The 17776-nt window shown below is 36.2% G+C and overlaps 1 protein-coding gene across 13 annotated transcripts in view; it reads left to right on the top strand.

The window, feature by feature from the left end:
• Positions 1-17776, top strand: part of RAPGEF6 (Rap guanine nucleotide exchange factor 6) — a 180465-nt gene that overhangs the window by 80297 nt on the left and 82392 nt on the right. Inside the window, exon 1 of one of the 13 annotated variants that reach the window (XM_033096373.1) lies at positions 7055-8012. The exons of the other annotated variants lie outside the window; for them this stretch is intronic. Coding sequence (XP_032952264.1) covers positions 7866-8012 — 147 coding nt within the window. The 5' untranslated portion in view covers positions 7055-7865. Of the gene's footprint in view, positions 1-7054; positions 8013-17776 lie in introns of those variants that run through there. 13 annotated transcript variants of the gene reach the window in all.

Raw genomic sequence — 17776 nt, 5'->3', positions numbered from 1 at the left:
CATTGATTTCCACCAAGTTTATTGTTCTGGCATAATACGGCAGGTGGTGGGCATGGTATGACACTCTAGAATCTACTATTTCATTTTAGACTCACAAATTACTAAATGCAGCAAAGCAGCGCTTCTCATTTGCTACTTCTGCTTGCACCTTATGTTTCCTGCTCTCCTGCAGTGCTCCATGTTTTCTTTGGATTCAGACCGTATTTAGAGAGATTAAGACCATTTGTCAGTGCAGCTGAATCAGAGTTGATTATGAGGACCAGATGATATAACCACCTTGATGGTGGTACACTGTATAATGCTAGATTCTTTCACTTGACCATGGATGTGACATCTTAAGGTTTTTAGCAAAACACATTTTGCTAAGTGGAGTCTGTATGTGTCTTATTGATCAAGCCATCCTGCAGTAAGAAATAGAATCCTAGCCCTGACCTGCTCAGGAGGAAATAGAGGACTTGGTCCAAACATACGATTGCTGAGATCTCAGGGAGCATGTCTTAGTCTGTTCAGGTTACAACAAAATACCGCCAACTAAAGGCTTATGAATTACAGAAATTTATTTCTCACAGTTCTGGAGGCTGGAAGTCCAGCATCAGGTGGGGTTCTGATGAAGGCCCTCTTTTGGGTTACAGACTGTCGGCCTCTCGCTGTCTCCTCACAAGGTAGAAAAGGCTAGGGAGCCGTTTGTCCTCTTTTATAAAGGCACTAATCCCAACCAATAGGGCTCCTTCTTCATGAGCTGATCAGCTTCCAAAGACCCCACCTCCTAATTCCATCACCTTGGGAATTAGTATTTGCACATAAGAATTTGGGGGTGGGAGGGACACAAACCTTCAGACCATGGCAGCCTCCCAGCGTTTGACTCAGGACCACCCATTTGGACTTCCAAAGAAACTAGGTGCAAATAAACAAAATCCTTGATATGGGCAGGTTAATAAGAGCCAGAGCTCTCAGTCTGATGTGATAAAATAGACATTAAACTAGGAGTAAGATGTTATGGTTCTTGTTCTATCTCAAGCACTGACTTGCAGTTTTACAGAATATGTGAGATCCTCAGTCCCTGCATCATGTGTGGGAATTGAACCAGATAATACGTTTTGTTTTGTTTTGTTTTGACCTACAGACTGCCAGCTCTTGCTGTGTCCACCTGGTGGAGAGGGTTAGGGAGCTCTGGGGGGCCTCTTACAGGGCACGGATCCCGACCCCAGAGCCTTCGTGACATAGTCACTGCCAAAGGCCGCACCACCTGATGTCACTTTGGAGATTAGGGTTTCTACATAGGAATTGGGTTTGGGGGAACACAGATATTCACAGCATAGCAGAGTATCAGTAAGCAGATACTTCAGACATTTATTCGAGTCAAAATGGAGGAGGTGTAAACACTCCTGGTGCATCTATTATCAGAATTTCTAGTTTGGATGGTAGAGGTCACAGTCACTGATTATGAAGAAACTCAACATTGTGAACTTTATTTTGTGTCTGTGGACTTGATGGATTCTGATTGTTTTCAGTTATATTTTGTGTTTGGTAAATACTTGCAGAATGAAAAAATGAATGAGTAAACAATCTTGTATCACTTGTAAAATAAGGAAGTTTGTATGTGGAGCGTTTGCTAATCTTACTCGTGTATAGGACATTGAGTGCTGACCACATAGTTACTGAGAGACGTGGAGCCCCACCTCTGCGAGACAGTCTGCAGCATTTCAGCGTCGGCTGTCCTCTCACCCTGTTTACAACCCAGAGTGCTCTGGACAGGTGTGCTCTTTATGATCCTTTGTACGGTAAAAGCAGGACTTTTTTTATTTGGGAGTGACTAACATCTCCTAGGAGAATTCTGCTTCTTGTTTGTCTTCTGGGAAATAATGCAGAATGTAGATAGGATGTGCTTGTGCCTAGTTAGAGGGTCCACAAATGGACAGAGAAAGGCAAAGTGGTGGTATCGTGATCAAATAAGTAGGGAAGATGCCTGCCCGGAGCAAATGAAAAAGTGCAAAACAAAGTTCTCATTGTATAAATGCAAAAACATACAGAAGAATATTAAGAAGGGAATGAATTTGCTGTAATCCTCAAATCCTTAGCCAGTGTTGCTAATGATTGTTAAATGTACCATGTTTGCCCGAAAATAAGACCTAACCGGAAAATGAGCTCTAGCATGATTTTTCAAGATGATATTCCCTGAACATAAGCCCTAATGTGTCTTTTGGAGCAAAAATTAATATAAGACCTGGTCTTATTTTTGGGGAAACACGGTTTGTCTCTTGATTAATTGAGATCTTTCAACTAATTTAGATAATGCTGAATATTTAGTTATTATATCCTGACTCTCTACTTCTCATGTAATTAAAATTTTCCGAAACATTATTTTTAATATTAATATTATATGAGTGTAACAAAGTATTCTCACGTAGCTTCCTATTTTTCTCTACTACAAACAACTTGTATGAATAAATCTGTATATAACTTTTTTTCCTTAGGATTGATTTATGGAAGTTAAATTACTGGGTTATGGGTATAAAAATTATTTTTAAGGCTCTGCGTAAGTATTGCTAACTTCTAACTAGTCATTATTTAAAGTTGTCTTTTATCATTCACTCTGTGCGAACTTCAGGAGGATTGGGAGGAGGGCAGGACACGCCCCGTCTGGTTGTCTGGGGGCAGTTCTCCCTCCCTGAAATAAGGTGACACTGATTCATATTGGTGTGCCCAGGGAACCAGAATCAGGAAGGTTTTTATCATTCTTGAAACACTACACCAATAATTGCTAAAGAAAGATCTTTTGAAGATTGTTTGAAGCAACTCTGATAATCATGTCTACCTGTGGTCTAAGATAATGATTTGCGAGCGCTGCCCAGTTGACAAGGGAATAGCTGCTCAGACATAGCAGACACATTAATGCTGATTGTTACTGCCTGTTACTTTGATTTGTTATCGGCTCAGTAACTGTGCTACATTTGGTATTTGGCTTTTGTACTGCTAGAAAATGCAGTATTTAAAATGAGAGAAGTGATGCAATCTCTAATATAATCCAGAATTTACAGATGGAAACAACATTCCCAGTAGTTTAATTTTTTATGAGATTTCTTTTTCCAGTCATGTTTACATAAATAGCTCTGTTTTAATTATTGGGCAGATCTTAGTTTTGGAAGAAAACCATCCACTATGTTAAAATTTTACATTAGGTTTACATATAGTATGTAACATACTTGATGGATTACTATATATGCCAGGTGTATTCTTGTGTTTGTGTGTGTGTGTGTGTGTGTGTGTGTATGAGTGAGTGAAAAATGCTTGATACAACTGCACACTGGGGGGGAAAGGAGAAGCCTGGTGCTGCCTTTTTATTGTTCCTTCAGTTTCCCTGATTCTAATTATAGAAGCTTACATCACCTTAGTTGATGATGAAGGCTTCCCTCCCTCTTTGCTTTTTCTTCCTGGATCACTCCCTAAGGATGGATCATATTTCATAGTGCACGTGTGTCCTGCTGGTGGCTTTGAAAGGGTTTTCAGCAGCGTGGTGCTGAGCATTCAGTGGACGTAGATGAAAGTGTGCTGAAGCACACTGTTCTTTACAGAAGAATAGGATCGTGAGTGTTGGCACTCTGGCTTCCTTCCTTCAGAAAGGCTGAGGAATAGATAGGATGCAGTTTAAAAGCAGGAATTCCTGAGGGGCACCAGTAATTAGAGTTAACCATGTCTGATAACTACAGAGATTCATTTTAGATGTTTAAGTTAACCAAGGGGTTGGGGGGTGGGGAGATGGGAAGGGGTGGAAGAGCTTGAGGCTTGAGAGGAGCCTTTAAAAGAGCTTGTACGTTACCGCTGACATTGTGGTCAAGTGTCATTTATTCGCTCGTTTCCCAAAAGGATTAAAGTATTTTTACAGTATCAGTTCATTGAACAGTTTATGTTTCAAAGACCAAATACAACTAAAATACAGAAATGAGTGGCTTCATTTTATTTTATAAAACTACATAATTTTTCTTTTGTTCCTCATCTCCTTTGGTTTGGCTTCTCTAAGTTGTGGTTATAGTTCACTGTGCAGATGGGGAATAAACTGTGGCTATACCTGAGATTACTACAAACCTGGTTTTTGTTATTGTTGGGTTTTGTTTTGTAATGTGTAGGATATATATCCTCTGATAACCTACCTTTTATCCATGATGACTTTTCCCCCCTCCTTTTCAGTGTTGTTGACTTACTGAAATAAAAGGAATAGTTATTGTTCAGTAACTATCAGAACCTCATCTTTGGCTTTCTATACAACATGATATCAAACATTCCATTTTGTATTTTTGTTTAGAAATAATTTATACAGTTAACATAAATTTTATATTAACTATATAGCATTCACATTTTTAAGAAAAATATTGTGAAATGGTTTGACGTTTCGAAAGCCGACATATATTGGTTGCTTTATTTTGTAGTAGTGTGAAAGACCTTAAAGCTAAAGATTTCATCATATGGCTTCGTGTCATTTCATATGCAGGGGCAATGTATTCTTAAATGGTTATCCTGTGATGATTCCTAGACAAAGTCTAGATCAGGGAGGGTGTTCTCCTTGCTGCAGTTACTTCATTTGAATTGGTAAGATAATGGAATGAGATCAAGATAAAATTCTAAAAGTGATGGAAGTGAAAAAATTGTTTAGTCATCTAATCGTATATTTTTAATTACTTTATAAATTACTGACTTTTGTCTTCAAAAGATGTTTATTTCTTCCTTCAGTAAGTGAGAGGTTAAGGCATTATTTCTGGAGAAACTGTGGTGTGTCATCAGAGTGGCAGTGGATTCATATACTGAATATAGAGTTAGCCTGTTTATTTCTTTCATCGTGTTGTTGCACAGGGAGATTTTGCGTGCTAGATTCACCATACAATTTCCTAGAATGGCAGATACTATGAGATGATTGGTAGAACAAGAGAAAGGGTGATGTCATCCTCACTTAGAGGCCAAACTAAAGGAAAAGAGTTCCTTTATTGAGTTGGTGTTTACTACGAGTTCTAACATATGGCATTAGTGGATCGCATTTCTCGCACAGGGCAGCAGGTTTTTAAAGCAGCTAAGAAGAGATGGCTGTCTCCCTTGCTCAGCTTGAGGTCCTTCTTTGTGTGTTATCAACATGATTTATAAGAACGGGGAAAGGTGCCCATTGGGATTTTGCTTTTTGATTTGGTTTTAATTTATCCTGTTGGTATTATACTTGAATGTAATTATTGTCTAGAATTGAAACTGAAATGTTTTTGAGTCATATTACTAATGTTTATGTACAAAATGCTTGTCTTTTCGAAATGTATCTTTAGGAAATGTTTGGTTTCATTACTTACAAAGTGCCTACTATAATTTTTCTATTTAAAAAAATGAATGATTAAAATTACATTTTAGTTAATTTATTCTTGAATGCTTAACATTTTATTGAAATTCCAACCCATTGTAGTTTATTTAACTCAAGTATATTGGGGAAAAAAATGCATTGGTACGTGAAAATCAGTCTGTATGTATTTCCCATGTTTTTTATGTTTAGAAAACTAGTCATGCTTATTTGTATTTGTGAGATTTAATTTTATATATAAATGCATTTTGGCAGAAAACAAATAGTTCTTAAGTTTTATGGAAACCTACATTCATAAATGATCACATATATTGAAAGCATGACTTTTCTTTGTTTAGAGTAATGCTTAGTTTTATGAAGTAAATTCTGGTCTTCTAAGGAGCAGCAGAATTCAGAGATGGATAGCATAGTGTTGTTCAGAAAGTGACTCATACTTGGCCCGAGGGTATTGAAGAACTTTTTTATTTTCCTAATGACAAATATTTGTTTCTATGGCAGGCAGTGGAGTATTTGTAATAACACCTACCTCCCAGGTAATAATTTCTCCTCATGTTGCAAACCTCTTCCCCTCAAAATAGTGTTAGGTGAATAAAGCAAAGTAGTTCTATGACTTTGACATGTTCATTGATTGTTATTCTCATAATTTTGCTGCCTGGAGGCGTACTAACTGTATTACTGTTGAAAACTGACTGACTGTGGCCATTGGGAGGCACCATTACAACCGTAAGTGCAAACTGTGGGAGTAGCTGCAGTAGATGCCTTGTGGCGGAAGCATGAAGAATAAGGGTGGATGCCAGAGGACTTGTGTTTCGGATTGGAGAGGGTGTGGCACAATTTAAGGATTTTTCCTGTAATTTGTCTAGAAAAATGAGATTTCCTTTTAGCCCAATCTCAATTTGGAGGCAGGCTTTATCCTTTTTTTCTCTGATTCCTTCTGAGTTTTACTGGCTTCCCATGTCTTTCTAGGAATTGAGCATTGGGCTGTAGGAAAGTAGCATGTTGTATAGTATAGATTATTCTTCCTCAGAGGACGGGGTGCATGCTGCAAGTGGGTTGTTGTGCCTGTTATTTTTTTTCTTCAGCGTTCCTTTGCAAAATGAAATTCTATTTCCATTTAAAGTTACTATTTAGATACAAATCTTAGTATCAGTTTTGCTATTTTTAGTGTTACCTTAGAGTGCTCCTGAAGGTTGCACCTTTCAGAACAGCTGTTTGATAAATAGGAAGTTTTGTAAGCAGAAGCCCTTAAATTAGTAATGTTACGAATGTATATATGTGACATCTTAGAACTAGGCTGCCTTATGTATTTGCATTGCAAGAGTATCTTACCAGAGCTAATTATTTTCCTTGGGAGGACAATCCTGTGTTAAATTTGAATAGTATTAGGAAATGTGGCTTCCCAAATAAAGCTCTGTATCAATGCATAGAATTAAAAATCAAAATGGATTTTTAAAACTGAAGTAGGTGCTTAAGCCAGTTTTTTTCTTACAGAATTTAGCTTGCTGACATGTCTCACAGAAGGGCGTGTGTGTGTGTGTGTGTGTGTGTGTGTGTGTGTGTGTATGTGTGTGTGTGTGTATGTGTTTAATAAATTGCTCTTTGGGCTACATCTGCAGATACAGTAGCCAATTGATCTAATGCAGTTTCTGAAGGCTTTCTATACAGGTGATGTCATCCTTTTAGCTCTATTCTCCTCCCACTCTCTTTCCTTCTTATTAGATATTTCATCTTACTGCAGAGCATAGAATCAATAGGAGCTTCTCCTTAGGGAGCTGCTGTGAAACAGGCAAGGACAGTAGGAATTAAGACACAAACATATAGTCTTGCTTTAGCAGCAGATGTAGTGTTTTTGTACCATATTGTATATGAATTTTCAACCAGCAAGCCAGACTTAGATCAACAATACTGTTTTAGTGATGCATTAGAACAAGAAGCAATACTGCAGGGCTGTAAAGAGTGCATGTGAAAAGAGAAGATTTTAATTTTGGAGATTCTCAGGCATGCTACAGGACATACCTGTTAGAGCATATATCTTCTAACTACCATTTGCTCAACGGTTGATTTTTTTTTTTTTTTAACCTCTGGTGGTTAAGAATATAAAGAAGAAACTTTCATCTTAAGGATACAGTGTTCTCATTTGCTTTTGATGCAGAAGAATTACTGCAGTGCTTGCTCTACAGAATGAAATAAGTTGAAGAAAAGACAAAGCTGTGTTACGGAGAGGAAAGGTTTCTCAGAATCCAGGAACACAGATTTGGTGCATGTTGCCGTATTTCAGTGATACGTTATTCTCTGTTGTTACCACTGTGCATGTCTGTGCCAGGTGCCTGAGGAAGCATGTGTGTATGTCTGTATGTTCTGAGCCAGAAATATAGACATCTTGATTTACTGTGATTAGCTTGTTAAAAGTGAACATTTTGATGAAAACTGTTGCAGTTATTTAGAACAATGCTTTAAGCTACTGAAAGCTCCTGATTTCAGTTTGATGAAAGGGATTTGGAGAAGCTGCCTTGATACATAACACTGCAAATGGTGTATGATTTGTAAAAAGAAACTTAACACAATTTGTCAACATACTTATTGGTGTGGCTCTGGTTTGAAAAGGAAACTACCCTTTCCAGCCCAGGAAATGGCTTTTCTTGTTCGCTGTTACGCCAATTGTCTTCAGCCATGGGCCTCCAAAGTAAGTAATTGTTGTTCTTTTCTTTCAGATTGCTGTAATCTAGTTACTAAATTTAAGTTCTGCTGTTGTGGATTATAAATGAGCTTTATGGTGCTGTGATATTTTTTAAACTTTAAAAATAAGAATTACAAAGCAATCTAAAAAGCTCAATCTCATGGCCATTTTGTTTTTCAATTAAAGGACTCTCAAATATTCTAATATACCTCTTAAGAGTGTTTGAAAAAACACCTTCTTAATAATCTGTAGACTTAAAATGCAGTGCATTTGAAGTGTACTGTCTTAAGACTGAATCATCATTTGGTTATGACTGTTGCTGTACTTTCCTGTTACCATACTCTTTAGTGTACTCTTGAATGTATTATATTGCCTTATTTCCTTAAATGGTTAATATATTTCGCTATGTTAGTCTGATCTTCAGTTTATGTTGTACATTTTTCACTGATATGGTATTATCAAATAAATTACTGAATTGTATTATTTTATGAAAACTGGGTAATAATTCTTAAGCAGTGAAATAATGGAGAAAATACTTATGTAAAGTAACTAATGAAAATATCTTAATAATGTTTTTAAGTATTTTCAAAATAGTAAATGAACCATTACTAGCTTTGGGACTGTTTAAGATCATATATTATACTTGTCATTTTAAAGCAATCGTATTAACTCAGAAAAAAATACAAATGCTACACAACAGGATGTGCTAGGTTTTAGGAAAATATACAGTGTCATTTAATAAATTGTATTGTTCCTACGGGCTGTTTATGTAGATCTGAATTTGATGCCTCTCCAGATTTCTTTCCTATTATGTAAATTTTAAAACAGACAGAAGCATGAATTTTTAGTTTTGTTTTATAAAACTAAATGTTTTAGTAAGCACTTTAATTGTAACATTGGCTGTGTTATGATTTCTTTATAGTTCTGTTGAAGAGAGACAGGAACAATAGAGGCATTTCTTAGGATGATCTGAAATCATGCCTTTGTTTAAAGGTTGTCCTATTGATGGTGACTAAGGGAGAAATACTGTGATAGCATCATGGTGTGCAGCTGTTTTATCTGACAGATAGCTCTTTGCATATCTTTCTTAAAGGCAGCTTCTAGAAGGACATTTAAATGCACTGTCCATTTGGCAAACAGCTGATTGAAATGTAAAGAGATGGAAGAAAGCCTAGGTACACACTTCATCTGTGTGGTTATCGATCTGGTAAGGCATTGGTGGCCTCTAGACAAATGCCACCTGTAGGGTCCATGCGTTGGCTGACGCTCGATAGTGGCACTGCTAGCTTTAAAGTGACATGTAGAAGGGAGATGGATGAGACCAGGTGAAAAATCTTCAAAGAAAATTAAGAAGGAGTTTTAGGGTTGTTTTTCAGAATACCAACAAAAAATAGTCTTTGGGGGTGGGGTGCTGGTAACCAACTTTTGATTTAAGATTTAACAAGTATAGAAAAGCCAAAGAGGATTTTAAAGATCAGGTTCTAAGATTCCATTAAATGACAGCAAATATTATCTGAGCAGGATTCTGTGATTGGTACTTTACTGTGTAAATTAAGTATTAATCATAGAGTACATGTCTTCTTCCTTCTCCCCCATCTCTAATGTTTCTGTTGATGGAATTTAATTCTGGATTGTGATTAAACACGTTAAATTTGTGATTAATTTTTCATACTCGCTACTTTTGGTTTTCCAATACATTTTACTAGTTTTATTTATTAATTCACACATTTTTCCCATGCTACTACTTGGATTTCAGTACTTCTGAATTCATTTATTTTCTTGATAAAACAAGTCGTTCTAGCTATAAGAGTCGAGATCTTTAAGTCTTTGTTCAATATGCTGGACTTTATATTAACACTTAAAATGATTATTTACATATAAAATAATAAATCTAAAGTCTTTTCCTTTTAGCACTATGAAAAATTGAATGCACTGTCTCATCTGACATCCAACATTGGTGATGAAAAAAGTCTGGGCTCCTTGTAATTCTTGTTTTTTTGTTAAGTCATCTTTTTTGTCTTGTTACTGGTTATTTGTGTTTTGCTTTGTTTCTGTTTTGTTTTTTATCCTTGGTGCCATGGAAGTTTTACCATGGATTGTCTAATTTTTGTTTTTTGTGTGTCCCCTTCTTGGCTTGGAAGTCTCTCAAGCTGAAGATTCCTATTTGTCTTCAGAAGTGGGAAATGTATTTGTTGAAAATGGTAACTTTTTTTCTCTTATTATTCCAGATGTTGGAACTCTGGATCTGTCCATAATGTCTCTAAATATTTGTTTCGTACTTTGTTCTCACTCTGTGCATTTCCAGTTTAATCTTCCTGGCGCGCTAATTCCTTCACTCCATTTGTGACCAATTGCTATTCTGCTATTCAGTTTTTAAGTTTCAAAATTTAATCATTGTATTATTCATTGCTGAAATCTGTTAAGTGATGCTCTTTTCACAAACACCCCTGTTTAATAACGTGTTTTTATTGTATGGATTATCTCTTTCTTCATGTCTAAATTCTTCTCTTAGCTGAGTTTCTTTCAGGGGGTTGAATTTCCTTGAGTGATTCTTAGCTGAGAGCTCACCTTCCTGGTCTGTTAAAGTTGCTTGTCTGCAGTGACTTACTGGGTGAAGGAGGCAGGACCACTTTGGCTTCTGTTTTCCTTCTTTAGGTGCTTCTACAGTCACTGGTCTATGAAGGCCCTCCACTCTCACTTTTACACATCGATAAGTCTACAGTTCTTTTCTTGCCTCTTATCTTGCTGTACCTGTCTGCAGCATTTGACACAGCTGATTGCTCCCTCCTCCTCCTCGGCAGACTTTCTTCAGAGTCAGTCAATGTCTTCACCACGTGTTACTAGACAGTGTGTGATCTCTCCTACCTTTTTCTTCTGCTACACTCCTTGTTCACTCCAGCTCCTCTGGTTTCGTTGCTTGTCCTCAAACTTGCCAGGCACACTTATACTGATTCCCTCTTTTCTCAACAAGTCTATCTGCATTTTTAATAAACTCACTGTTAAGTGCAAATATTGATTGAAAGCTGCTTTGTGGTTTTTAAAATGTTAAAGTGAGGAGAAATATGTGTCTTAGAATTTTAAACCCTAATATTTATTGAGTTATTTAACAATGTCCTCCAACCCTCATCTTTTAGTAAAAGTAATAAGTTAGGACTACGTCTTTCCCCTGTAGTTTCACATGCCTCAGGCACGGAATCCGTATAGACCCAAGGCTACTTTGATTAGATATAGCTGTTTCGTCTAGGGCTTCGGTTAAATTTCAGACTATCTCCATAAAACAGGCTCCAGATTGCGTTTTGGGTTTTAGAATCTTTTTTTTTTTAACGTCTCTCTCTCTCTGTCTCTGTCAGCTGACGCTTCTGTGATGTGTCACTCTGTCTAGTCCTAGAATCTCCTTTATAATTTTGGTGGCTTGCTTTTAATTTCATAAGGCCTCCATCTTCCTGTGCCTTGACTGTTTCTTGTGTCCCATGTGCATAATTTTCTTCCATTTCATCTTCTATGCTTCCAGAGTAGTCTTCTAAAAAACCAAATCTATTCCAGTCATTTTCTTGCTTAAAACTCTTCAGTAGCTTTTCTTATAGCACAGGAAATCTAAGTACCCAAGAATGCTAACTCTGGCCCTTCGTCTCCTGTGTCCTCCTGTGTATATCCCTACCTGAGCCACACTGCTTTGCTTACTGTTTCCGGAATGCATCATGCTCCTTCAAGTCTCTGGCCTAATACTATTCAACAGAAATAGAATGTGAACCACATGTGTAATTTTAAACCTTCTGGTAGCCACATTTAAAAAAATTTTAAAGGTGAATTTAATGTAATAATATATCTAGTAAGTTTTTTAACATGTAATAAAAAATGTGATTATTCACAAGGTTTTGTTTTGTTTTTTACTAAATCCAATTTGTATTTTACACTTATAGCTTGTCTCAGTTTGACTAGCCATACTTCAGGTGCTCAGTGGCCACGTGCAACTAGGGCTGCCATATTGGACCCTGCAGTTCTGGGTCTTTGTCAGTATTATTCAGTACGTTTAGTCTTGATCATCCCAGGATTCATCTCAAACATCATTCTCCCTGCTCTCTACCCCCATTGAGAACGAGGTCTTTCTTAGTCGCATTTGTTATTTTTGTATTTTACTTGTCTTTTTTGATCTCCCAAACCGCATGACTTTTTATCATTGTTTTTATGAGTAGTATCAAGTATGCATTAGGTGCTTCTTGCTCAATAAATGGCAAATTAGACCACCATGCTTGTTAGAAATTTATTTATATTTGTAGTAAATCACTATAGAGTTCTGAAATGTCTTCCTATGAGTAACACACAAGAACTTAACAGACTTTGTGATATGTGCATGAATTATCTTTATTCCTTGGTCTTTTTAAGGTTAATGTATACGTGATTTCTCGATAGGTTCATGCATCTATATGTCAGGTAGCTATGCTTTAAAAAGCAAGTTCTAACAATGCAGTTTGGAATTTAACTGGGTCTTTGAGGAATGCTGTTCTGTTGGGGAATTGTGCCATTTTTAAACATTTCTAGGGTTAATAGTAAATACTATTTCATACTTGTAAAGCTCTTTTGATGCCTTTCTCTTAAGTGAAATAATGCTTGGGTATGGGTTGTAAGGGGCAAAAAGTTTCAGATAGTAAAGTTTCTTATTAAAGGGTACATTTCCCTACTATCATTTTTAGTTGTAGAGGGTTATTCTTGAAGGCTAAACGTTGTTAAACGTGAAGTGGAATCTTGAACGTCCATATACTACTACTCTTATGCTATACATGCCTGCATTTGTGCCAGTCTAGATTCAAGTAAGTCTCTGCTGCCCCCGACCCCCAAATTAGTTGCCCTATAAATATTTCTTGGATAGATGCAGGAGATTTTCCCAAAGCATTATTTCTTACATTGGCAGGATGTTAATAAGAATATTGGGGGGAAATAGGTTTGGAGAATGCTGTGTGAAACATGCTTTATGGTGGGACTCCTTGGACCCTCCATTAATACATGTTTGTGGTGAAGCGCTACGGGGCATATCGTATAATATCATTTTCTAATTTATTTATTTGAACCTCCCCTTTTTTGCAATATATCCATAAGTTATATTCCAAAGTATGCAGTTTAAGAAGTGCTATCCTCCCTGAAATACTGTATGTGCCTGTGATGAAACTTCATCTGTTCAGATATCTGTGGAAACCTGAGCAGCAGTGACAGTGTTCAGGAATCAAATATATTCATTCATTTATTCTACAAATACTTAATGAGCAAGTATCATGTGAGGAGCAGGCATCACTACGCTAGACCTTCATTAGGCAGTAAAAGGAAAGTATAACTGTATCCTTATCGAGTTGCCTGGACCTGTGTGTGTGTGTGTGTGTGTGTGTGTGTGTGTGAGAGAGAGAGAGAGAGAGAGAGAGAGAGATAGGGATGTAGAGAGTTTGAGTTCTGCTTCCAAAGAAGTCAAAGTGGAGTAAAAACAAATATTTCACTTTCCATTCATTTCTCAGTTTCCCATACAGGTCCCTATGTTGAGAGTTTTTCCTTACCTAATTTATGTCACTTTTTACTCTGTTTCCGATGCTTGTTAGGTAAATGTTTATTCTCAGCTTTACTATATATAGAGAGTATATTATTATTTATCATGTTCTCACAAGGCATTCTAATAACACTCATCTTTGAATCTTGCTGATGTAATTTTTCATTATAAGAAAATCAGAATGTATGCTATGTGTATAGCAACCCTTAGTTGCTAAGGGTGACAGATTTTCAACACATTCCAGTGTCTGTGGACCTTTTTAAATGAAAGGGAACGAGAAAATTTCTCTGACATGTGTGTATATATTTGTTTTAAGTTTTGAAAAAAATTCAAAGTATTTATAGAAATAATAGAGGAATGCTTTCTTCATATGATAAAAAGATTGTATGAAAATCTGTGTTTTTTTCATGAAGTAGAAAATAGATGCTATAGTAAAGCTCCCCAGTTTTACACTGAGCTCCTTAAGGGTAAGACCCATCTGTTTTCATCTTTATGTTACCAGCTGAGTTCCTGGCACAAAGTAGAGTATAGCAGAGAGTTCTAGAATGAGAGAGATCCGAGTTTGACTTCCAGCTTCCCTACTTACTTGAGTGTGAGATCGGGGGCAAGTTGCAAATCCTAGTGCCTCAGTTCCTTATTAGTAAAGTAGGGATGATAATAATTCCTGCCTTTTAGGGTCTAGTGAGGATGAAGATTGCTCAGTACGTTATAAATATCATTACCAAGCCAGTTTGCGGACTTGTTCTTTGGGCTTTGGTTCTTCGGGCTTTGTGTTACTTTAACGGATGACCTTCTTCTCCTTGGTCTTATCTTTATAGGAATCTTGTGGTATAGACTCTCACCTTGACATCACAACCAAACATCTAACATTTTAAAGTCATTTCAGTCTTTGCCTTTCCATCTGCTTCATCCTATCTACCTGAAAATTTTTTCTTTGTATTTAAACAATAGAAATGAATGGGAAGAAGATCTTGGAGCTGAGACATACTCCTGTCAATATTTATTATTGTAACCAGTTAGAGTTATTGTAAGCAGTTATAGTTAGCGCATTGATTTTCTGCTGCCTTTTTAAATACACATAAAGAGCTATAAAATGACTTCTAAGCATGGCTTTAGCTTATTCCACAGGTTTCAATATATAGCATTTTAATTTTTATTTTGTTTAAATATTTTCTAATTTCCAGTGTGACTTCATTGACCTCTGGCCTATTTAGAGTTTCTGTTTTATAATTTCCCAATACACAATAATTTTCTAGTTATCTTTTTGTTGCTTATTTCTACCTTATTTGCACTGTCATCATGGAATATTCTCTGTATGATTTCAGTCTTTTGAAATACGTTGATGCCTGCCTTTTTGTCAATTGTTACAAATTTTTTTTATGTGTACCATAAAAGAATGTGTATTCTGTAGTTTGTGATTGCAGTATTCTATGTTCAATTGAACTTGGACAACGTGGGTTTGAGTTGTGCAGGTCCACTTATATAGATTTTTTTCAAAAAATACACAGTTGGCCCTCTGTATCTCCAGGTTTTGCATCCATGGATTCAACAAACCATAGATTCAAAACAGTATTTTCAATCCAGCTGGGAATCCACGGATGCGAGGGGCTGGCTGTATGCATTGTTGTACACCATTTTATATAAGGGACATATCTGTGGTTTTGGTATCAACAAGGGTCCTAGAGCCAATCCCGTGTGGATACGGATGGACAACTGTAGTTAACTTTTGGGGGAATCAAAAGTTATACATTAATTTTTTACTGCTTGTGGGGTCAGTGCCCCAAACCCTCACGCTATTCAAATTGGTTAATTATATTTACATCTTCTGTATCTTTACTTTTGTTTGATTATTCTGTTAGTGAGAGATAAGTGATAAAATTTCACAGCATAATTGTGGGTTTGCCTAGTTCTTTTTTTATTGTTATTTTTTGCCTTACATATTTTGAGGCTGTGTTATTAGGTGCATATTTAATGTCGAATATTTTATTATGAAATGTCCCCTTTTGTCTCTACTAATGCTTTTGTTTCACAGTCTACTTTATCTAACATTAATATAGCTACCTAAGCTTTCTTTTGGTTTGTGTTTGTATGGAACATATTTTTCCATTCTTTTATTATTTAATATTTCCTCCTCTGTTCACTAGGTAGGTACGCACCTTTTTACTATCATTTTCTTAAACCAGAGATGACAACAATGCCTTTTTTGCCTGTCAGGTCTATTGCTACTGTTACGAGAACAATTTAGAGTACTTGAGTAACTTCATTTAACCTTCTCCAGACTTAACATTTGTTATTATAATGTATTTAATTGTATATATATATTTTAAACTTCGTGGGGCATTATGCTGCTGTTTTATATAGTCAATATTTGTGTAGATTTACCCCAAACATGTCCTTTTTTCCATTGGTTATCCTTTCCTGCATCTAGAAGCTTCCATATGGAATCATTTCTTTCTCCCAGTGGATTTCATTCATTGTAGGTCTGCCGGGGAATATTTCATTTTTGTTTCTCTGAAAATGACTATTTTGCCCTTTTCAAGGATTGTTCTTGCTGGGTATAGAATTCCAGCTCTTGGGAATATCACTCCATTGTCTTTGGGTTTTCAAATTTTTGTTGAGAAGTCAGCCATCAGTTTAATTTTGCTTTTGTCAGAGTAATCTCTTTTTTTCCTGACTGCTTTTAAGACTTTTCTCTCCTTTCCCCCCCCCCCCAACAATCTTACCTTGATATGCATAGGTGTGGTTTTGTTATTATTTATCTTGCTGGTAATTCTTAAAGCTTCTTGATCTGTGACTTCCTATCTTTTGTCAGTTGGGGGAAACTGCTCAGCCATTATCTATGCCTAAAATACTCTGCTTTTTCAATGACTCTGGTTATTCAGGTGTTACCTTCTCACTGTGTCTCCTGTGGCTCTTGCCCCTTCTCTCCTAGCTTCATTCTTTTTCCTCTCCATGTTTTATTCTGGACATTTTTTCAGACCAGTCTTTACTTTTCTAATATTCTCACTTGCTCTGTCAAATCTGTTATTGAGTCCATCTGTTGTCTTTTTAATTTTCATAATTGTATTTTTCAATTCTAGAATTTTCATTTTATCTTCGTTAGTTTTCTTTCTTTGCTAAAATTCTTAGTCTTGTCTTGTCGTTTTCTCTCTATATTAACATGGATTGCTAAACTGGACCAAATATGGCCAGTGAGCTGTATGACCTGTAAACAGAATAATTTTTACATTTTTGAAGGGTTGTTTTAAAAAAAAAAAAAAGCCAAAGAAAAGTATATCACAGAGACTGTGTTTGGCCTGCAGAAGCTTAAAATATATAATCTTTGGTCCTTCAAAGAAAATGTTTGCCAATCTCTGGCATATATTAAATACAGTTATTTTTAAATCTATGTCTGATAACTCCATGTTTGCAAGTTCTTCTTCACTCGTTTCTAGAGATTATTATTTCTCCTAGTTTTCATCAATGCCATCTTGTCTCCTAGTGTGCCTGGTTTTATTTGAACAATGGATGTTATGTATTGCAAAATTGATTAAATAATTGGAGGCCTAGTATGATTTTTTTCTATGACTTTTCACTAGTAATCCTGCATAACCTTCATCCAACATTAAGGATTGAAATGATTCTAAAATGGGGGGTCAGTTTATTTTCAGGTCACACTTACTCGTAGAGTGTAATGTACTTTTTAGAGTCCCAATCCAAAACATGATCTTTCCTTGCTAGACCTTGAAATATAACTTGTCTCTTTGACCAGTGACTATCAGAAGTCCTTTTCAGTCTGTTGGTCTCCTCTCTAGGAATCAGAAAATACTCTTAGAAGAAAAGCAACCTCAAAGGCCAGATTGTGTTTGTGTGTGTTCCATTTTTTTCTGTTTATCTTAGTTTTAGAAGCCTCTGAATTACCTTACCCACTAAGGGAAGTTCGTGATGTAGTTTCTTAGTGTGTAGTTTTTATAGTGACTTACGATAATGTAATTCAGATTCGACCATTTTCTCCTTTAGTGTATATTTAGTTTCCACTATTATGTATCGCTAGTTTTCCTGTATTAAAGTAATGAAAAACCTGTTTTTAAAAGTAAATAGATTTCTCTTGATGGTCCTGAAGCACATTGCTGAGAAATTATTTGTAAAATACATCACATACCTTCTATTTAAAGCTGTCTCTCACAACTCTGGAGCACAGTGGCTTGTTTTTTAATCTCACCTCTCAGAGCATTTATTTTGTACGATTTATTTTATTTTA

The sequence above is a fragment of the Rhinolophus ferrumequinum genome, chromosome 24 (assembly GCF_004115265.2).
Source record: "Rhinolophus ferrumequinum isolate MPI-CBG mRhiFer1 chromosome 24, mRhiFer1_v1.p, whole genome shotgun sequence".
Classification (NCBI taxonomy): Eukaryota; Metazoa; Chordata; class Mammalia; order Chiroptera; family Rhinolophidae; genus Rhinolophus; species Rhinolophus ferrumequinum.
Note: the sequence above shows the minus strand (reverse complement) of the source record. Positions and strands in the feature narration are given on the sequence as shown.